We start from the raw sequence: 23720 nt of genomic DNA, 5'->3' as shown, positions 1-23720 counted from the left end.
GTAACTTTTTTTGTTGTTTTTGCGGGGGTTGCCCAGCCCCAAAGCCCCCGTTTTTTAGTAATACTTTTCCCCCACCCCCAAAACCACTATTGCCACTGCCAACCCCATTTTGTACCAAAATGTTTTATTCTGGCATTAGTTGTTTTTTCATGTATTTAAATTGCATTAGTTTTCTATTCAATATAAACACTGCATAACCCTACATTATGTATTTATTTTGCAAACAAAATGTTGTGACCCTCTCTTTCCCCCCCCCCCTCATGCTGGACATTTTGGGAAATATTGGTTATAAAGAATATATATGAAAAAGGAAAAATGTGTGTGCAGTGCACAACAAAAACTGCTGGGGACCAAGTTCAGAGCGCACATTTTTTTGGCATAATCGGGGTTATTTACGCATAACCGCGGGGGGTGGGGTCTTCGGGGGGTTCTAGAAGAAACAAACAGGTTCAGTGCGTCACATGAATAACGAGGGCTATTTAACAAATAACCAGGGTTATTTTTAGTACATTACTATTATGGTTTTAGGTGAAAGTATCTTAAACAAAAAGGATTGTATGCCTTTTTTGCGACACCAAAAGTGCTGGAAAAAATAGTTTCGAATGCATTTTTTTTTGTTTTTTTAATGGGGGGGTTCCCCCCACCCAACCCCCTGTTTTCCTTTGTAAAAAACTTTTTTTTCCCACCCTAAACTAAAAAAAGATATAAAAGCATTTTAAACTTTTGTTTTTCCGTCCTTTTGGTTTCGAAAAAAAATGGCATGCAACACCCCCCCCCCCCCTTCGATCCTTTGACCGGAACCCACTATCTATTATCAAGGTTATACTAACTGCAGTTCTAGGAAAAAGTTTTAAAGTTTACAAAAATGTGATTAATACAACAGCAATAAAGTGGAATGGTACAGCTACAGTGATGTGGAGAATAATGGGTGTGGCCAAAGACTATGGCTACTGGGTTACTTGGAAATGGTTTATAGTCTTTGCATCAAATGCCTTACCATAGAAAAAGAAAAGCAAAAAAAATAAAATAAAAGCATTCTATGCATTTTTTTTCATGGGGGGAGGGTCCCCCGATCCCCCCTGTTTTTAACCTCAAAAACCCATTATTAAAATAAATCCTTTACCATTGAAAAAAATGTATTCAATGCTTTTTTTTTGCAATGCATTTTTTCTATGGTAAGTCATTTGATGCTTTGGCATTCAATGCATAGACTAGATACCCTTGGAAACAAATGGTGCAATATGGAAAGTGGACGTGGCTAAAGTCCGCAGACATTGGCTACAGCCGAAGGCCATGGCTAGTGTGCCCAAAAGAAACCTAGTGGTGCGGCCTTGGCTGATGGCCGGGGCTGACCGAAGGTCATGCATGGCTAGTGGTCCAGTTCAGGAAACATATTGGAGCAATATGTAGAGTGGCCAAGGCCAAAGGCTGTGGGCACTGGCCACTGACAAAGGCCATAGCTAGTGGGAATGGAAGAAAGCTATTGGGGCAACATGCAAAGTGGCCAAGGACGAAGGCCTTAGCCGATAGCCATGGGTAAAGGCCATGGCTAAAGACCATGGCTAGTGAGCGGGAACAAGTTTTAAAAGATGTAGTGGGCCCGAAAGACGTATAGAGAGGACACTGCCGAAGGACGTGACCACCTAATGGGTTAAAAAAACAAAAAAAAACATATTGGGAGAACATGTACAGTGGACACTGCCGAAAGCCGTGGGCATTGCCCATGGCCGAAGGCCCGGGCTAGTGCCTGTAAAAAAAAATAAAAAAAACAAAAAACACTAATGGTATAACAACCCTTGAAATTCTCTGAAAAAAACCTTTGTTGAGTACGCAGAGTTCAGCTGGTCATGACTTCCCACGTCCAGTGAATTTCAAGGGTTTAGTTGCGTTAAATCTGCACAACTTAACTGCACCTTAACTAAGGTTTATTTCAGTGAATGAATTATGTATGCATTTATTATAGGTGGTCGCTGCACTATAGATAAGTTGTGAGTTCCATAGGAAATCCAAAAAATGAATTGCTAATACACTTGACTCCTCCGATGAATTGGTCTGAAATTTGGCACACACGTACCACTAGGCTGGAAAAAAGCACTTCGGCCTAGGCCTAGTCCCCGTTTATTTCCACATTCACAAAAAAAGGTACATTTTTACCAGACCGCAAAGAGAAAACTGCTGGACCGAATTGGACCAGGTCGGAAACAACTTGGCCATGGAGCGTTGACTCACAATCCTTTTGTTGTCTGGGGTTCTCGCATCCAGTATTTATTTTTAAATAATTGACATATAAGATGGTGCCCTCTCCCCCCCCCCAAAAAAACATAGATAACTCCCATGGTGCATTTCAGCAGACAGGCTTTTCAGAAATGAAAGCAGCAATCTATGTTTTCCGATGAAAGACAACCAGTTATACCCGGAGCCACCCAAAATAACTTTTTTTTTAAAAAAGGCAGAAAAATGCCATGTCTAGGAGGAAAAACCGAAATGTTAACAGGCTAGAGGTGGGGGAGGTCACCATGTAAAATTTGGGAGTTGGAGATGGGCTAGAGCATGAACGATTTCCCATAGCTGCGATTATACGCAGGGATAACCGTGGGTACATAAGAAAATGCAAGCAGGAATTAAATTGCGTCACGTGGAAACAGTGTTGGGGGGAGAGGGAATGGGAGAGAGCTGGGAAGGCGAGCAGGCCTTGAGGGGAGTGGGGGAGGGAGAAGAGTACTAGGCGAGTGCAGGGGCAGGGAATCTTTCCCTCCCCAGTCACTTCACCCCCCCACCTCCCTTGCCCCCCCCCCCCGATAACCATGGGTGTCTAACAACTACAAATAACCCCAGCCACTTGTAGTACAATGTGATTATATCTGTGGTAATGGGGGAAAAAAGTAAAAGAAAAAAATAGATAAAACACACTGCCAAAATGGCCACAGGCCATAGCTAGTGGACTGTAATGTTGTAACATACAGAGTGGGCACGGCCAAAGGCTGTGTTCACTAGCCAAGGCTGAAGACCATGGCGAGTGGACTGGTAGTGTCATAAAATAAACCAGCCAGGGCCGCAGGTCCAGCTATTGGTCCCAAAACACATATATAGTGAGTGGCCAAGTTGTGTTGTAAAATACAGTGGACACGGCCAAAGGCTGTGGCCATGGCTAGTGGCTTTATAGTGTTGTAAAATATACAGTAGGCACAGCCAAAGACTGTGGCCGTCCATGGCTAGCAGCTTGGCAATGTAAAATATACAGTGACCATGGCAAGTGGCGTGAAAAAAACGATGGAATACCAAAACCTTTGAAGTTCACCACGTTTTGCAAAAAAAAAATAAAAGAAATTCAGTGCATTTGGGAAGTCATGGCCGTTTTATGTCAGCGCGTTCCTGTTGCATAGCCCATGAACACATACATTATAAGAGAAGGAATTACAAGGATATACAAAAGGGCAATGTGGGGGACATCAACACGCCATCAAGTCCGAAATGCCTCAACTTCAGGGTTTTGTTGCAATAAATGTGGGCACCTTTACTAAAGTTTTTTCATACACCATAATCTAGGGCAAGGCATAAATTAGTTTTCAAAAATGGATTATCAGAGTTTGCTAATTAAAATTGTCTTAATTAGCAATGTTGTATTAGCTTTTTTTTTTTTTTTTTAAATGTCACCAGAAGTCATGTTCATTTTCAAGTGTTCACTCGTTAACATGATGAATGTTCCCAACAAAATCAAATATAGTTGACACCATGAGATTTAGAGTGGACTGGTAGTGTCCACTAACCTAATCTTTACTGTAAAGCATGGCAAAAATGCAATGTTTTACAGTAGCAATACTGTAATTATGCATTATGTAACATCTTACATTTTTAGGAAGAATTGCGTGACTGTTTAAAAAAAAGAAAGTTAACACATTCTGGTCTTTGCCAGATACGATATAGTAAGCTTAATAAAAGTATTATCCAGATTATGTCTGGTTTGCGATTATTAGAAAAAGAAAAATCTTGTCTAGGACTCCCACAAAGGCCTTTGGCAGTTAAGGGTGGAGGAGATGATTACTGCTGCACTCTTCTCTCCATTAGGCCCTTTGAGTTTGCAGTGAACAGAGAAAAAGAGGGTGCAGAAAGCCCTTGGGACAAGAGAGGAATGCATGGTGAGCATACCTTCATTGAAAATGGTAACTTAAAAAGCCAGTTTTGCTACACAAGTCTCAATTGAATTAGCAAACCTACAGAACTGCATAGCTAATTGCTATGCAACACTGCTCATTTTATGCCTTGTAGGGCACAATAGCAACTTTATCCGGATAAAGGCTTCTGTGGGCCAACAGAGGCTCCGCCCATCTCCACAGCCCTGCCATTTGTTTATACTCATACACTGCATACACCCATTAAAATTAAACAGACATTATGGAGAACAGTAAACAGAAATGTCTTACCAGAGTATTGAGCTGCAGTAAAGTGAAGGGCCAACATCTAAACTGTATGTGGAATGGTACAGAGGTCTCCTGCCACAGTGTGCAGGTGGGGTGGTGATCAGATAAGAGCCCCCCCTCCCCACACATCTCCTAATGCTGGTTAGAGCATTAAGAGCTCAGGAATGCATCAATCATAAAAGATGGTGGGGCGAGGGGTGAACAGAATGGAGAAGGTTTTTTGCAAAAATGCAGCCATGGAAAAGTGGACAGAGAAAATGCTAGTCCATATGCTAAACAGGGAGAGTCATCCAAGGCTATAAGGAGAAACATTGAGCAGTGGAAAGGAATGAGGTGGGAAGGTGCCTTTTCGGTGTAAGCATAAAAAGGAATGATAAGATGGATAATACAAACATAATGGGTGTAGCCGAGGGAAATAATTGTACAAAAACAAGAAAGAAAAAGAATGGAAGGAAAGAGTATAGCAAAAGGATGAAATATGAGTGCTCTATAACATATTGGATGAGGCAATTAATATGGAAAAAAAAGGCAAAAGGTCTGATCTAGGGGGGTGGCTGTGGGGGTGGAGGGGGTTAGCTGGTGTTATGAGTGCACAAAGACAGCCAAGGCTGGGGTGGGAGTAGGCTTGCTCTACGAGATGGTTTAATGGTCCTTAGATGGATTGTCAGAGTTAAAGCAAATCAGTGTTGCCACTGACTCATTACACTAGATAAACCCCAGACCGCCCCCCCACCCCACCCGCCCGGTAGATTAAATGGTATATTAAAATTAAAACAATTAAAACTAAGCACAGATAAACCAGTAATTAACAAGGACGTTTTTAGAAGCAAACAGGTTGGTCCAGGGCATAGGTGTTGCATGGATGCGGATTTGACATCCAGACTTTTTAAGGAACGGGGTTGATGCCCTTGCAAGCTAAAGCGATAGCAAGAAGCTAGATGACTAGTAATTTCTATATTACAATATTTGCTTCACATAAAACCTGCCACAATGGTTAGGAAAGAGGCAAACAAATATGTACATCTTTGCCTTCAGCCTTTTCCAGTGCACGTGTAGGTCCATCTTTTAGCAAGTGGTAACACATCGGTCTATGATCAGTCATTTGCAAAGGGTCTGCCAACCGTTGTTAAAAAGTTAAAGCTCCCTAAATATTAAACATCTGCAAAATGCAAACTAATAAAATAAGTTAATCAAATGTTTTTCATGTCGGCATATCCTCACTATTTCTCTGCCTTCATCTCCATCATCCTCTCCTGCTCAGACTATGCATAATGCCTTTTATTGTAGGCGCACCAGCGTTCCAGCCAAGAACCTGCTAAGAATCCAAAACTACACTAGACTTCTCCATCCAAGATACGATCATCTGAACCCTCTGCCCCACCACATCAGCAACATTAATAATAACTTGGTATTCAGAAAGCCCCTCAAAACCTGGCTGTCCCTCCTCTTGAAACCTTCTTGCACGCTATACTGTTAATACGCGCACAGAAACACTGGCCCAAACCAGACAACACACCTATCCACCCAAAGCTCCACGGATGCCGGCAGCATTCGCAGTGGCACACTGATGAACTCTGCCCCCAGACGAACGTACATCACTCCCCCGTCCCTCTGGGCCCCTTTGGCACTGCTCAGGCTCTCAATCTAAGGAACCGCAGCTGGCGAGACTAACCAATCGCGTTGGACCTAGGAAAACGACATCGAAGATGAACTCATCTGAGTTCAAGGTATGCATACCGTGCACCACGTCTGTGGACACAGGCTGCAGGCACGGCCACCCATCCATGCACTAAAGAATGCAGCTATGGCTATGCAATTCCTGTCTAGCAGCTCGCATAGCCAACCACACTGAAACCCCCCGTCTTACCTCAACACCTCTGCCGTTAGTAAACAGCGACAACCTACGAAAAACTTTGGTCTAGCTGGGCACACATCGAGTCGTGGGCACTAGCACTCTATCCTAAATCACCAACAGCACCCGCCCACGTGCCTTACCTACAGGCCGCTTACTGGAGCCTAGCCATCCCACAAGTCCTAACTGGCAAAATGCACACACACATCTTTAAGGTTAACTCTTAGCCTATCCCATACATGGACTTCGTTCCCCGAGTGCATTCCAACCACAAAGCGCATTGAGGTCTTACAAAAGGGGAAAAGAGCGCCATATAAATGATTAATACAATACAATATACTTATTCAGATTGGAATATTTTCCCAGAACGTCTGTATGCAACTTGTAATGATGATATTTACAAATCAGAAACACTAGAAACGCTTGAAAAGGGTGTGTGAGGGGAGGAATGCCTATTACTAACAAAATACAATTAAAAAGGTGTCTCTAGGAGTGGGTTAAACGATAAATTCAGATTTACAGTTTTGAAATACATTATCCAGGGTAATCAACTGAAATACGCCCCACTGTCACCATTAAAGCTAAACCCTCCTACGTAGTCACCAGCAATCATGCGCAATGTCTCGGAAAAAATAACCAAACCAGGGCTCAGGAATCATTCCATAAGACAATGGTCAATTATGCAAAATATTGTTTACACATAGTCCTTTTGATTAGCAGTTTACCTGGCCTCCAGTGGGGTCCTGTGCAATTAAAACATAACATTGGGGCAGATAGAAAAATGCATGCCAGCCAAATCCAAACTTTACTTGCCTGTCTTTTTTGCTGCTTTTGCTGGCCTTGTCCCCAGACTCCTCTTCTGCACCCTGATCCTCTTTGCCCTGATCCTCTTTGCCCTCCTCCCAGTCTTTGAAAGAGGACACCTTGGATTTTTTCTTCTCTTCTTGCTCCTCCTCTTCCTTCTGCTCTCGTTCCTTTCTTTTCTGAGCAGCCAATAGATCCAATCCTAGTAGGGAAGTCCTTGGAGCTGGTGTTTTAAAGACATGTTGTTCACCAGAGGCACATTTTTTCTTGATCACCAAGCCTCCAACCTGCGCTTCAGCGTTACTGCCTTCGAGGCGATGGAGCGAGGCGTCCTCCTCCATGACTCTCAAGGTTTCTCTAGCTGGGCAGCCCAATGAAAAATTGCTGAAAAGTAAAGTAAGGAGCGCAGCACATTAATACAAAAACCATTTTATTGGAGAACAACGCCATCAAAAGAAGGACTCTTAAATTCATGAGCATGTCAATTATGCCCCCCATAGCCTCTCATTTTTAATAGCCTAAAAATCAAGGAATTGATTGCACTACAACCCCTCTCCATAAACATTTTCAAGAAATGAACAGGTTCGCAGCACTCCATCTACAAATTTAATATGGCAACACACTAACTGCACCATCTTCATTCTCCAATGCCAACAAAATCACAAACAAATGCTGCAAATGACCAAACACCCTGTTGAAGTATGATTTTATCAAAATCAATGCACCGACTTCTCATGCTCTCCGAATTCAATGCTTTGAAATGAATGTTTTGGCCTTCACTGCATACAGTATCCTAATCCTCTGTCTCAAGTGAATAGCTGAAACACATTTTTGCACACCCATTCCAATTGCAGTGCAAAATTATTCAACTTAATAGCGTTGCGGTGCACCAGGTTCAATGCTTCATATTAACTTAATATATAGGGCAGACGGCAGACTCCTTTTTGTCGGTTCTGCTGCCCCATTTTATGTGATTCTTGAGCTTTGCCCCCCGGTCCTGTTTCCTAGGATTGCCTACCTAGATTTGCTCTCAGATGGGCTTCTGCCGAATGCCCCTTCCACTACAACCCTTGAAAAGCAGGATTCTAGGGTAGCCCATATGGCTCCTAGTACTGGGGTGCTTTTTCAGCACTCCATTTTGGCCCCACAGCAATTTTATATGTTATAGCACCTTATATACCATTGGTATGACCTCGAAGCGCTGGGGGTTGAACACCCTTGGGGACCGTAGTCCAGGTCAGTGGAGAGGGTAGGATAGCATATAGTGCTTGGGTGCACTCAGTATGTGTACGGCCAGTGCAGATTGCGTGGGGTTGGCTGCATTCTAATGCTAGGTGCGGTGCCATGGTTGTGAGAGATCAGTATACTGTAGGTGGTCTCAGAGCCTGCATTCTCGCTGCCATGGGCCTGTATAAGAGATGTGTGTGGCTAGGCCGATATTTTCGTGGGTACAGCTGTGTTCTAACAGACTGTTGAGGTGTTCAAATAAGTAGTGTATGTATGTGTGCAGCAAGGCTGAAACTGATGGGGTAGAGCCGTGTTGTTCGCTGGTGTAAAGTGGAGAGTGAACCTATTGGTAGGAGTTTGCGTCTGTGCTTACCGGTTCCTGGTTACTTTTGGAGCTTGGAGAGCTGGCCGTGTCTGTCCTGGTGGTTCGCGGTAGTGGATCTCAGAGAGAGATTCTTTGGCAGAGTATGTCGAGTTAGCGCGGTTGGACAGTCCTTTTCCAGAGGCTGTGATTGTAGGTGTCAGAGGGCCCATTTTTGGGGTACCCGGTCATAGTCTATGGCAGGGAGCTGGGTAATTCCTGACACATTAATGGTTACTGCATGATTCTCAGGAGAGTACACCAAGCATAGTCACTATAGCGCCTCCGCTGAAGGAGTTGTTGGCCTTGTTCCTGGGTAGGCCAGGGTTTCCCGATCAAGCATATACCACCTCGAGTACCCGATCAGTGGTATAAACCATAGGTGCCATGAGGCCCTGTAGTAGTGGCTCTGTGAGCGGATTCTCAGATGGGTAGACGTTGACACGGGTTAACAGGTAACAGGGCCAGACGTAGTTGGCTGGCAGGGGGGGCTGCGAGGTGGCTTTTCATGTCATTTCCCAGATGGGCTGGTCACATTTAGCTGTGCGAGGAGATATTACGCTCTGGGAATGTGGTGGTGCGTAGGGGTCTGCGGATAGGTTTGTATGTCAGTGGTTGGCATCACCTGGCGTGAAAGTGCTATGCTTCATTATGGGATGATAATGAGTAAGCTCGGTTATGGGTGCTGTTGAGCTCTAGTTTCCAGGTTGATATATACAGACCGGCATCTCAAGGTCTTAAGAGCATGGAACATGTCTGGTCGGGTAGTGGTGGTCTTGCTTGGTTGTAGTATATGATTATAGAGTCGTGGACAATTGGATTTGGAGTGCTAGGGGGCAGGGCCAACTTGTTGGCACAAGGGGGTTGCTAGGCCCTTGTGCTGGCCCTTGTGCTCTAGCTAGGTGGGTACAGCTCACAGCTGCCTAGCCCAGAGCTTGCTGGTCTTTAGAGCTTGCTTCCGTGGCCCGACTTTTCCTATTTTTCTAGATAATGTGGCGTTAGTTGAAGTCTGCCATTGGTGGCGGTCCCTTTCATGGATTGGGGAAAAAACCGGTTCAGTGCTTTATAGAAGGCCATGTAGTCCTGGTTGCGTCAAATGTGTCTCGACCCTGACCTTCAGAGAGCTGGTCATAAGAAAAAAGGTTTTGCGTTGAAAGTTCAAAAGTGGTGCTGCTGGGCAGGGTAGTGGAATCTAGAGGAGCAGGTGTTGGGCAGGAGGTGAGGATAGAATGTTGGGCATGAAGGGTGGCAGCCATGTCCAGTGCAATGGAAGTGTTAGGATAGGGAGTCGCGTGTTTGCATGGACGTGGTCGGCGCAATGGTGCAGGGCTGTTTCCCAAAGTCTAAGATGATCCTGTGGAGCTCTTTACTGCTTTTTTTGGATCTCAGATTTGTAGTTACGATGATGGTGGGCGAACACCGGTTTGCTAAGAGGGGTTTTGGATGCTCAACCATTTGCGTTTGAGGGAGCAATTATGGGGTTCCAAAGTGTTCAGGCAGGGAGTGAACCATTTTGGGGTAAGTCTTTTCCGGGTGGCAGCGGGGTTGGAGGGGTGAGTCAAGCAAGGAGTCAAAGGATTCGATAGGTAGGGGTCTGAGGTCGGGAGTGCCTGGAGTGTGCGTAGCAGTGCTTCAGCCAGGTCAGGTTGTAGCTTGACCTTGTTCCAGCATTTGCTATTGTGTGAGGGAACAGGGCGGGCCTTCGGTGGTGCTGGCGGTGTGCAGACACAGAAACGTAAGGGTGAGTGGTCTGTCCAGATGAGGGGTTTGGGGCTGGACACAGATGGGGTCAGAGGCGGTGAAGATTGCATAAATGGTGTGGACTCCAATATGGGTGGGACCTGTGGTATGCCGGGAAAGGTTAAGTGCCTCTAGGCTGTCGACCAGGGGTTCAGTCATGGGGTTGTTGTTGGGCACATCAAACCAGATATCAAAGTCCCCCATGTAAGGAAGGCATGGTATCAAAGTAGACAAACACAGGCGATCACAGTTCAAGGGTGTTTATTAAACTGCAAAACGGGTGAGATAAACGTGTAATCTAAACCTAAATCTAAGATGGGAGCAAGCTACGACCATCAAACAATAATACAGTCCTAGTGGAGTCTAGTCAAATAAAAAAGGGCCCATACTAAAAAACCTATTGCCATTCGCTACCACTATGCTAAAAAATGTTTGGGATAATGTTCACAAGAAAAGAAAAAGTGTTCACAAAATAAGTCTGGATGTTATGGCCGGGGTCTGCCTTCCCCACGTTTCTTAGCACGGGACAAGGCGGGACTCGCGAGCACAGCACACCCCTGGGCTTTCGAAGCACGAGGTAACAGTTCCTTTCCTCAATATCAGGACCTTCTGTGTCCAAGTCTTTTTCATGAAAATTCTCTCGCTTCAGAGGGCCTGATGTATCACAAACAAAACAAAAGTTCCTTCTATTCATCTTCACGTCGGGCGATTACTCTTCACCCTTGGATCCCCCTCAGCCAGGCTCTGATCCTTCTCCCAGCGTTAGCCTCCCTCAGTCGGGCTCAGACCAACCACTCACTGTGGACATCCCTCAGTCGGGTTCACGTTTGTCACCACAACGTAGTTCACTTAGCTTCTCGACCATGCGCGATTCATTTCCCTTAGCTTTTCGCCTTACGACCCTAAATCAGGTTTATTACTGTTTTTCAATCACAATCTCTTCCCTTGCAGTATTCAAAAGTCTCAATGTCTTTTTAAACAACTAGCTAGTTTAGTTAGGTCCCCGTCATCCAGGCACAGACCAAAGCATTTTCTATTACAAAGGCTTCCAAGGGGCAATCACGTCTCACTGTTATTCTCTGGCAAGTGCGTACTTCACAGTTCACACAGCGTTCCCCTCATCTGGGCTCAAACACCAGTTTCACACTTCCATATTCCTCAATCACTTTTGCAACGTGCCAAAGACTTTCGATTGTACAGGCGGTTTGGCTTGACCCTTGTATGACCACTTTGATTTCTCAGTTCAACACATTCTCTTTGTTTCGGAGAGAGGCAGCAGTCGGAGTCCTTTGAGTGAGCGCTCACGTGCACCGGACCACTCCAATACACATTTTGCTTTAGAAAGAGACCTTTGTGTTTTAGTCTTCTTTCCTTCTACAATGTTGCTTTTTAAGCCCTTGAGCCCAACACAGTTCAATCTACTATCAGCTCTTTCCGACTCACTTGCTCTGCAGAACTCTGTTGGCGTCTCCTGCCTCTTGAGTCAAGGACGGTACCACAATGACAACTGCTTCTCCCCGCCCTGGCTATCAGTACAGGAGGGTTCCATGTACTGCAGACATCCTTCACACCAATCCCCAGCTGCAAATCCCAGTCTTACGTTTCCTTTGTCTGAGGCTTTGTGGGTCTGGGTTGGCATGGGCAACTCCCTCCTTGATGTCCTATCAGGTCTCGCCGCCCTTCTCCTCCGTTTGAACTGCCGCCCTGGTATAGCTGCTTCCTCATGCGTTTGGCCTCGCTTCCAGTGTGCTCCGACCTTTTATCCCTATCAGGAAAGGGAAGGGAAGTCAGGTATGTGTAATTATCTACCATTGCCCGACCCTTTTGTTGGGACATGTCAGGTAAACTGCTCTGGTGTTATTCTGTTGTCTTTCACGGTAATCGATCTGTGAAAAAGTGTATGTGTGGAGAAAAGGGGGATAGGGGGTGTTGATCCATCAACATTTCCTGTGCTGGTCTAGGGCATATGGGAATTGTGTTCTAAAACCTCTGCAGAGCCAAATGTTGCAGACCCCCAGCTTAGGCTATCCAAGACCAACATTGGCGCATATGTAGTTTAAACACAATCAGCCCTAGTGAACGTCGTGTAGCCCTCTACATTGTAGAGTCAGTAAATCATACAACTTAAAAGTTGCTTCAGAATTCTTAAAATGGCTGGAAGGACGGCTTGATGGTGATTTTGGAAAGAGGGGACACCCTGAAAGGGGGATAGACAGCAGCACTTCTTACAGCCAGGATATTTGTTGAACAGATAAGGTTTAAAACAATTTAGGCAGACATCTGTTAGTGGAGTGGTCTGAGCTGTCCAGCACAATTGTGCTTCATTGGTTTTAAAAATATGCAAATTAGGTTGCTGAGATTGAAGCGCAAAAGAGCTGGTGGATCTAGCTTCCCGGTTCGCCCAGCCAACTTGTCGAACAACCTCCCGCTTCATCTACAAGAGGAGCCTTCTTTTGACCTGTTCTGTAAAAAACTTAAAACTCATATGTTAAACTAATCGTCTGTCACCTACTCCTCAACAAACTTGTCTAACTATTTACTACCCAAATACTACTGTGTGTAATATCGCCTAAATGCCTATGGGTTAAGCAAGCTTCTATAAATGCAAAATACATAGACTAATCTGTAATAGGATATAGGACCTGCTTTAAACCTCTTATGACATCAAGTAGTGGTTTTGGGACACAAAACAGGGATTGTGTGGTTTGCTTAATGTTTGAGTCATGCCTCAAACTTGGCAAGTAAGAAATGGTGTGTTGTATGCACGTCCCTTGGTGAATATGGGATTTTCGGGGGACAGGTGGCCTATTTCTCTTAGTCTGGCTAGAAGCTTGAAACTTGACAGTTTTGCCTAATCAGAAGCGGTTTGTGTTTCATGCCATTGAGCATCAATTTGCTACTGCTGCGAATACTGAAGCAACGTTTGGTATTGTAGTTTGACATGCATGACTTTAGTGTTTTTTTCCCCTCCTTTTTGTTTCTTCCAACGTGTGCAACTAGGCTTCAACATAAAGTCCTCCTGAAATGCATAGGTATTGTTTTGATTTCATTAACACTCAGCTCCTTTTCTTAGGCCACGTTCTCCTCACATCAGATTTTGATCCTTAAATGCAACACCAATGTTTGGATAACCCATCCTGATAGTTCTCATGGAGTGCAAGTTGATTCCCTATTGTACACAGCACAACCCACGACAGTAATTTGTTCCTGAGAAATAGTGGCATTTTCATTCACGGGTGCGCTATGATGGTCTGAAAATCGGTAGCCTCCCAGAACCCTCTTGCCCGAAATCGGCTACCTTCAGAGAAATGTTGCAGCACTGGTATAATAGCAGAATCGTTACTGATGTTCTGGGCACAGCAGGTGGTGTAGCCCGCGAGCACTTCTACTACAGTAAAGGTATTTCATGAGTATATACATTTAACATCACACAGTCGCAGTGGGTGGTAGCAATCGCAAGGCCAGCAACAAACCCAACTACTAGGCTCAAGCCAATCGTCTGGTATAATGGCTCACTTCTTAGATGTGTGCACCAAAAGCCAGTGTTTGCTCAGTTGGTTGCCATGTATTGCTATAATGTACGTTTTGCCCAGTACAACTGGAAAGTGTAATCTGGGGGAAGGGGGGAAAATGGGAATTGATATTGTAGGAAGGTTAAGAAATGTTTTTTTTTTGTAGCAGCAAGGATAGAATTGCTGGGAGCTACTATGCTAGTGCTTGTATCCTAAAAAAGCCTAGTAAGCTTGCGTTTGTTGTGTGAAACGAGCACTGACTAGATTTCATTCCATTTGTGGTGTCAACTAGGTCTGCTTTAGATCAATTAACTTGGTGTTTTTAAATGTGTGACCTTTTCTTTTGATTTTTCTAGTTTTTGCAATCCTGTGATTTGGTAGTAAAGCTGTGGAGACCAACATACCCACCTATCAAAAACTGCAAGTGTGTTCAGGGGATATCCCTTGATGAATGTCCTAGTAATTGTTGGATAGGGACCGATTATGTATGTACACAAACCTGACCATTGTAGATTTTGTCTGTTGTCCAATTAGGGGTGAATATAAATTGGAAACGTGTTTTTTATGTTTTGTATTGTCTACTTTGTGTTTGCTGTAGTTTTTATGCAGCTTTATACATTTTGTGCAACACATTCTATATCACTTATTTTGTAATAAAACCCAATGTTTATTTGATAAATATGCTTAGACCAATTTTTTCAGGATTCAGCATTTTTGAAGTTTTCATCAACAGCATTCTTGTTGAATATTTCCTCTCTTCCACATACATGTGTTATTTTAATTGCGTCGTAAATGAATAAAATAGATTGTGTGTACATCCGAAGATCGGTTGCTCCTGAACAGTATGGCATGTCTGCATTGAGAATAGTGGGATTGTGAATGGGGACAGTGGAACAAAAAGTCAATTTGAGTGCAAGTGTCTCCTTTAGGTGCTTTTTTTTTGGTTAGTTCCCAGAAGTGGGCGGCACTAGTTCGGGCCCCACCTTTCTGAGGGTGTATTATGTACTAGTCATCTTCATTACTGCTCATACTACTTTTTCTCCTCATTTAATTACATACCAGCTTTGCTCCCTGTAAAGGACCGGTGGGGGGTGTATGTACTTCTGCTCTCTATATGGTAGAAGAGAGGCACAGAGGACCCCAGCCAAGATTCTCTAGTACGGTAGCAATGGTCGAGCAATCAAGGCCTAGCTTCTCAGGAGGTGATGCAGGCTGGTTCTTAAGTACAGTGTAGTCCCCAAGCCCCCACCAAGGAATGTCCACACACTGTATTGGTTAGAACACAGTCTTTATATAATCAATATTCAAGGTTATGTACACTTATCATAATAACTCACTTTGTACTTAGGAAAATCAACAATGGCAAATATGTACAATTCTAAAGTGGTACCACCCTTTGTATTAGATCTCATTAAAGTGCATCAACAATACTGTAACAATGTCACACAGATCAATAGAGTGAAACCAGCAATAGAGAGGAGAGAAAATAAGATGGTTGAGCAATAGGCAGAATACTGGCCCCTACCACTAGACACAGTTCTGTGTGGAGATCCCCCCACCTGGGCAACCTGTAAAATAAAGATATAGCACAAGCCCAGTCCATATATTGTTCTGCAAGTCTTATTCCCTCCTATAATGTTTCCACCCCCCCAATGTACCTGGTGGAGTCTGGTTCCTCGAAGAGGCGTCGACAGATCCTTCTTGAGCGACCCCCTTTCAAGCGGGAGTCACGGATCGTCGAGAGGCGTCGAGAAGCGTCGAGGAACTCGGCGTTCGGCGACGGGGAATCGACGGCCCTTCTTGAATGCCTTCCCTTTCAAGCGGGAGACACGGGGCGTCGAACGTCCGTCGGCAAACAGGGTAGAACGGCGTCGATGAGGCGGCAGCTTCGTCCGAGCGGTACTCGTCGGCGTCGGAGTCCTGCAAGGCGGAGGCGTGCGGGGCACCTCGGTGACAGTAGTTCTGGACCGCAAAGATTGTGGAGACAGAGGCCCAGCAAGGGCGTCGAGTCGTTCGAGTCTTTGTGGTCTTCGGGTGGCGGGAAACCGGACCGTCGACGGCAATGAACTTCGGCGGCGGCGATGTCCGGGTGCTTCACTTCGATCTCCTCGGCGGTCCCGTCTCGGGTCGGCAGCCTTTCGAGGGTCTGTCTTCCAGGGCGCTTCGGCGAAGATGGAGCGGTGCTCGATGGTCCCTCGGAGCACGGGAAGAGGGCGCCTTACCAGGTCCTCCCTCGGGTCAGTCTTCGAAGATTTCGGCAGCCTTCGGATCGGTCGAAGCAAATGCAACAGCAAGTCTTCTTCCAGCTGGACGTCGAGGATCAGCAGTTCCAGTTAATCTTAGAGTGGAGACTCAGCTCCAGAACGCTTCTGAACGTTCCCTGAACCTATTACCAGTGGTGAGAGGTCCCCAGATATACTATTCTGTCTCTCATCCACACTGCTGGCACACACTCAGCAGCCAATCATACAGAAGGGCATTCATGCAGTCAGTCAGCCAATCAGGCACACAGTGCATTCAGGCCACACTCCTCCCTTTCAGACACTCACAACAAGGAATGTGGATTGGGACAAGTACCCAGCCATTCAACACTACACACTGCATTCAGGCCAGTTTCGGGCAGGGCTGTCTCAGTCTTTGTCTCTCATGCCAGAAACCAGACAACCACAACAAGGAGTGTATATTGGTCACACACTCCATTCACCCAGGTCCCACCCACAGGAGGTACCCACAACATACAGTCACTGGGAAGGCTCCAGTCAGTCTAGCTGGGCCTTCACAACACCACCATATATGGAACTTCCACCCAACAGCCAGTCAGGGGGAAGGGACAGAGTCAGGGCTTCCCAGGACTTTGGGAAAACAAGGTAACAGGCAATAGAAAGCAAGAGGCCACAGGGGCCATCTTGTTTCCTATCAAGAATCAACTGATCCCAATGGCAGGGCCTGGGTATCCCAAAATGGAGGACACCCAGAGCACCTGTCAAATTCAGCATGGAGCTGCCACCAGCCCATACCCTGCTCTGTGGGCCACCCACAGGTGCCCAAAAACATACACTAGGGGTACAGGGTTGTACCCCTACCCCTGGGTGCCATAAGGGTATCCCATGGGTCTGTTCACCAAACCAAAAGAGAGAGCTGCACTGCCAGGAGTCCCACATGGACTCCTGGGCAGAAAACATGACAGAACACACGATTAAAAAGCAGTAAAGGACAAGGATTCAGAGGCCCTGTCCCTCTGATGCATTTCCAGCATCACACTCCCATCACCTGAAAGGCAGTGAGTCCAGCGGGACAGGGCGGGGTGCAATACGGGATAAAGGGGCTGAGTTTGGATTTGGAATGTGTGTCTAACTAGTGGGTCACGTCAATTTCGACGGCTGAGGAGGAAGAGTAAAAGATTAAAAAAATACTGATAAGTAATCTAGATCGGCACATCAAGAAACCCCATACTTATTCAAACAGAAATATGCGTCCCTCGCAGTCCAAAGCAGACCGCTTGCAAGCTTCCAGCAAAACGTGTGCCGTTTGGAAAACACATCAACGGATGACATTACGTCAAGTTCCTCCCGCCAGAAGATTTACTAAACTGACCATAAACTGCAAGAAAATTTTATTTTGCACATTCCATGCACTCCAACGATTGCAGACAAGAAGAAATAGGACGATGCATTCGTATCATTTCCCAGCAAATCATTTCTAATATACTAATCAGCACCAAGAAAAGCTGAAACACACACAAAGGGGCACCTACCAATGTTATTTTTTTATGTATTATTTGTATATGGTTTAAACAACTTTTACAAACCTGGTCACAGTACATAAATGTATATAACACATCAAAAGCATAAGATGATACAAAAACAAAAAGCACTAAATCAAAACAGTAAACATTTAAAATTCATAATGACTCAAAACTTAACAGAACGTAAAACTTATGATGATCCGAGATATTGAATTAACAGGGTATTGCAAAACAACCGCTCAAGTTTGGATGAATGTCACGGATACCACTAGAATATTAAATTGGGCTAGCATCAGAGAAGAAAACAAGACAACCTCAGACAATATGGTAAAAGAAAAAAGCGAGCTACAAGCTACTTGAGAGCTGTATCCGGTGAATCAGAGGAAATTGACTGTTTTCAGTCAATTCTAAAGATTTGAAGAATGCTGCAATGGCTAAAGTGTAACTCTACCCCTCAAGCATCTGTGCCAGATATGCGTCTCTAGAACCCACTGATTAGTTGGAAACATTTTACCCAGATATCCACTTAACTCTTTACAAAAAGAGAGCAGCTGTCTGGTGGATTCAACGGTGCCCTTCAGACCACAGAACCTGCACCCAGAGTCTTCAGGAGTGATTATACCACACTGAGGTGGAATTTACTGTTAGCCGAGGAAATCCTATCTACATTTTAGAAATATTTTCCTGTCATGACTGTCAGGAAATGTGATAAGATATAAAGCAAAACACCCCTCATTTTAGGTTTGTGTGAACGATAAGCCATGGATGTGTAACCAAGGAATTTTTCATGGGTTTCAATCCATTTATAGTCCTATAGTTGATTTTTTACCTTGATTGGATTTTGGATCAAAACATCGGTGCTCAGGTTTAATTTTTTAAGAGTCTACCACAGTGGTTTTTAATTACTCTGAAAAGGTTGGGACACATCCCAATGAGTGACAGGTTCAAGAACTCCTCAAAGTTCACATAAAAGGAATCAAAAATATGCATGAAAATTCTTCTAAATAAACTCAAGAGACTCCACCCCACCAGGGCATAAATGGAGAGGAGGCCCAATTCAAATCTTATAGCAGCTATTGGGACACAGGTGGGAACTCCCAACACTCTACGCCATATCGTAGCTTCCCACATGTCGAGTGATTTCAAGGCTGCGTCCAAAAATAATTCCGGTCTGTAAATTACTTTGGGAATTACTTTTCCCCACATAGAATTTCAGTGCTGGCATGATAGAAAATGAACCAAATTCCCTATGTAGCACCAGGATTTGGGAGAGCAACATGGTTGCTTTTTGGTTTAACACAATCCTCCATTTATCGTAACCTTGCATCACAGATATCATATAGCCCAGGTATGTCATAAAAGGGGCCGAAGCGATCAAAGTATCTTCCCAGGACCACAACTGGAACAGCTTTTTCATAACAAGCAAAGATATGTACCAGCAAGTACCTGCTTCGACCCATCAGTACGATTATTCCCAAAAGCGTTTTGTAACAATTGCAGAGACCACAGGGATATAAAAAAAAAAATTGTTTTAAATTGACCAGGACTTTAGTTACCCAAGCTAGGGGGTGTGTCATAATGATCTGCCCCTTTATGTGCACAGCTCATGTCACAACTACCCAAATTGTACCCTAGATACAGAAAGCCAAACATTTTATTAAAATCCCAATATCACCCAGCAGCTAGTCAGTGCCCGTTTCACCTGTCCGGATGCATATATATTACACACACACTCTACAATGTGCAAAGACACCGCAGTTACGTGGTAGGTGTATGACTTTCCTTTTCGGCGTCCATCAAACGTACACTGCACATCCACCCCCGACCCTCCAAAAGCAACGCTCTGCTGTATAGTACGTTACTCGCCTTCCACATTGTAAAGCTGGAAGAAGCCTTCACTACACCGGGTCCCGGATTCCCGTTCCTAAACAAGCAACACCAGCTTCAAACCCAGAATCCTCCTGGATTTCCCTCCTTTCGGTTGTCAAACTCTCCGTGCTTTAGCATATACCCCCCAAACCACTGCCGGATCCCTCTCAAGACTCTGAGTTCCCGGCTTGGGCCTCAAACACTGCGCGCAGCCATCCCATAATCCCCAGCGCTCTTCACAATCAATCAACTTTATTGTTCTCCTGTAAGTGTTCGTTTAGAGCGCATGCTCCGCAAGCACCCTTAACAAGAAGATAGACTAACAGGAACGGAACGGTTGATGTGGGTATATAATGCAGCGCCATCTTAGAACAGTAGATGCTGAATATTTTAAAAGCAGACATATATTCTTAATGTTAAAAGTTATGCGTATCAAATATAAAATTACATAACAATGTATATATTACATTAATTAGAGAAAATAACGTGTTTATTGTTTACGATATCTCATCTATATATCTGTTGTCATAAATTGTAAATAACTAATTTAATTTTTCTATGTGTGGATATGATCATTACTATTGTTTTGCTGGATATTTCCTTTTAGCTTTCAATTGATTTCGGTTTTATTTCCTTGAACGAATGTCTAACTATTTCAAAATGGCTTACAACCAGGCATTATTTCCCACCCCACTGAAACTAAACGCTTCAGTCTCTCTTCTATTTCTGTAACTCAGGCTTGGGCCTTTGTCTTGCTAGTCGCGATTCGTGACGGAGCCATTTCCTCTTCCTGTGCGGCCTTTGCTGTGATCGACTTTGACGGAGGTGGTTCTGCGAGATTTCATTAAGAAGACGAACACTGGTGTACAAAATGGCGAGCGATTCCGAACAAGATACGAAATCTACCAACGGCAAACGTCCAGCGGACGACTCAGAGGAAGAGCAGAAGTCGAAAAAATCACGATACGCTGGCGAGAGGGTAGAGCTACGCGTTATGCTTCAAGTTAAGAATGCAGGGGTTGTGATTGGAAAAGGCGGAAAGACCATAAAATCCCTACGGACGGACTACAAAGCCAGCATTTCCATTGCAGACAGCAGCGGGCCAGAGCGCATACTTGTTATCAATGCGAATAAACTAGCTATCGTCGATATATTGAAGAAAATTCTCCCTGCATTCAAAGAGCCCGCATTTAATTCACAGAACCAATACTACAAGGGAAGTGACCAGGACTGTGAACTCAGAGTCCTAATTCACCAGAGTTTAGCCGGTGGGATTATTGGTGTTAAGGGTGCGAAAATAAAGGAGCTGAGGGAGAAGACACAGACCACCCTTACGGTCTTCCGCGAATGTTGCCCTCAGTCAACCGATCGAGTTGTTTTAATTGGTGGAAAACCCGACAGAGTTGTTCAGTGCATTGAACACATACTTGACCTTATTTCGGAGACTCCAATCAAAGGCCGCGCACAGCCATACGATCCTAACTACTACGATGACTCTTATGATTACGGTGGCTTTCCGATGACGTATGATGACCGTGGCGGCCGCCCAATGGGCTACCCAATGCAAGAGAGGGGTGGCTATGACCGTGCGCCTCCGAGCCGAAGTGAGCGCTACATGCAGTCAAGAGGAGATTATGATGACGAGAGTCCCCGCAGAGGGCCTCCGACTTCTTCCAGGCAGCGGTGGTAAAACAGCCTTTAATCTCCCTCTACCACCACCACCACTCTCCCCCCAGAGGTGGTGATTAAGAGGACGGCCTGGTGAATACGATGTGTAACCAAGTGCATATGGATACGAGGGTGGTGTTTATGTGGCAAATTTGGCGAGCCTGTCATCGCAATGCAAGTAATCATTCCCAGAGGTTTGTCTGGCTCCATTGGTAAAGATGTTCAGAGGATAGCAAACGTGCTCAAGGAAAGCTTCCATCAAGAGACAACTCTTCTAGGATCTGAATCGCGGTAAAATACCATCAATCACGCGACCCGAAAAGGACTGCACGGGACTTTATGCAGAACTGTGCCAAGCAGCAATCTGAAGAGTTCCGTAAGGGTTTTGACTATTGAAAAGCAAGTGGGCCTTCTGCGGTAGATGTCGACAGGGGAAAGGGCACTGTACAGTGAGCAGTACCGAGTTTAGTTCAATTTTACACTTGTTTGTTTAGGTCTGTAGGTGTTTTATAACTTGTGACTCTTTTTGCTTTAAAATAAAACATCCGTTTTTTTTTTATTCTCACACATAGTTTATCGTTGTCTATTTTCTAAAAGTCTTGTAGATAGACTTACGAGAGCGCTTTTCCTGCCGGCATCAGATTTACCGTACGTGAACATTTTTTTTTGTTTCCCTCGTGAGTATTTCTCCTTTGACTGAGGGGTGCAGGGACTGCACAGTGCCAGAAAGCCTTTGGCACTTCCATCTAGGCTTGGGTGTGCTGGTGCCTGTCGTAGCTAGAAGGACCTGACCGAGTGAGCAACACGGGGGGGTAGAGTAGGTTGCTCTGGCGATCCTCAAAAGCAGATATTATTTTGTTCCTAGCGAAGACTGGTCCAAAGGTGCGGAGGGGTTAAAGAGATTGGAATGGGTGGACTCGAATCGGTGAAGGGTACTAATTGATAATGCGTGAGATCGTCTCACTACAGAGGAACCGGGAGAGTAGTTGGAAAACACTCGCTTGTGGTGATGGTGGTTGCTAACGAAGTGAAGATGCTGAGTGACGGCCTCAAAGAGGAGAATCGGGAGGCGGGGCCAACAAGGAGTTCAATGAGTAGTTAGTTGGGCGGGGTCGGTGGTCTGGCTTGGGTAAGGTGTGGGCAGAGCATGAATTTTCTTTGATTTTGTGGGTTACTATGCATTGACTAGCCCGTTTGAATTGCCCTTTGGGAGCGCCAAAAAAGGTTCGCCTTTCTGTGCCGCTATTTGCAACTTCGTCTCATGCTGCCCGTTTTCAGATGAAGGCGCCAATGTTAGCCCTGTCACTGCTAGGACTAATTACAGGAAGATGAGACGCAAAGCAATGTGTAAAGCATCCGCCTGGAACGCGGCGGGTAGAGAGGGGCGCCATAACGCAACTTGGTAGCAGGAGTACTAGCTGCAGTAGATTCACAATACAAACCTCCGTCGCCATCCAATTACACAATCGGCCATTCGGCCACACCACGTTAATTAATCGTGGCCAAGGAGGGAGAGAGTTCACACACCGTATCCAACTCCGCTTCTCAAAGGCAGCAATTCTTCTGGGTGCAGTATGGGAGCAAAACACTGTTAACATCGACAAGGAAGCTGACCTGGCCGATAACTTATTTGCACAGGTAGGGGGAGTCTTCCAACTTAGAATTACCTAATGGGAAAAGAAGGGTTATCCATTTAAGCGGTAATTCATTGCTACAGACTTTTACTGAGTTTGGTGTACGCTGGCCCAGTGGCGACTTTTGCCGTTGAAATGCAGGCCCAGATAATCCTAGGTTTCACCTTGTGGTATCGCCCCATTACTGCGCGGTCTAAAATGCTGCATTTACCTGTATATAGGTGGGTTCAACTGATAAATATGGGATGGGGACCGCAGGGGGTCTGCCCGCTCCAAACCGCGGCATATATGTGCCGAAATGGGCTTAAAATAACTAATTGGGCATGTGGCGAGTTTTATTTTTATTGAATTCAGTGGTCTAGTGTATGGACGGGCACAACGGTTCAAATTGAAAGCTGCCAGCTGCATACTGGGCCCATTCATGAGTGAAGGGAAATGCACGAGACAAAACACGCTAAACTTCAACAAACATATAGCGTGCCTTATTTTTTTAAGCACCACTCAGACGCATTGGCGCTTGCTGCTGAATTGCAAACCGAAGAACCTTGTTTTCTGGGCTCAAATCTCGGATCCCTCAATTGACCACCATTATGTAATTCTGGTGATGTCGCTTTCTTGCCATTTCTTTTTTCACTTGATGCTTCATTTGATATCCCCCTTTGGAAGTTTTAATTGTGTCGCTATTGCGTCTCCTGGTTTGCTGTACTCAGAAGGCTATGTTTTGGCGACCATAAACAACTTTTTCACCGCCCCGCTTCGAGCATTACCTGAACACTTAGAGAGAAAATATATGCCTTCTGCAATGGTATACTACTTGTAATAACTGACTAAAGAAATATTTGGGGATGTGATCTTTATTTTCTGGAGTAGTCTGAGGGTTTTGCACCTCG

The 23720-nt window shown here is 44.9% G+C and overlaps 1 protein-coding gene and 1 pseudogene across 1 annotated transcript in view; one reads left to right on the top strand and one right to left on the bottom strand.

The window, feature by feature from the left end:
* The window catches only part of DHX38 (DEAH-box helicase 38), a 2105687-nt gene extending 2085896 nt beyond the window's left edge, over positions 1 to 19791 (bottom strand). Inside the window, exons 1-2 of the mRNA XM_069635507.1 lie at positions 19526 to 19791; positions 7084 to 7458 (exon numbers count right to left, since the gene is read on the bottom strand). Of these exons, the coding sequence (XP_069491608.1) occupies positions 7084 to 7415 (332 nt within the window). The 5' untranslated portion in view covers positions 7416 to 7458; positions 19526 to 19791. The remainder of the gene's footprint in view (positions 1 to 7083; positions 7459 to 19525) is intronic.
* Positions 19792 to 20399: 608 nt separating this feature from the next.
* LOC138524357 (heterogeneous nuclear ribonucleoprotein K pseudogene) lies at positions 20400 to 21761 on the top strand (annotated as a pseudogene).
* The last annotated feature ends 1959 nt before the right edge of the window (positions 21762 to 23720 follow it).

This window comes from Ambystoma mexicanum, chromosome 1q (assembly GCF_040938575.1).
Source record: "Ambystoma mexicanum isolate Mex_15411 chromosome 1q, UKY_AmexF1_1, whole genome shotgun sequence".
NCBI lineage: Eukaryota > Metazoa > Chordata > Amphibia > Caudata > Ambystomatidae > Ambystoma > Ambystoma mexicanum.
Note: the sequence above shows the minus strand (reverse complement) of the source record. Positions and strands in the feature narration are given on the sequence as shown.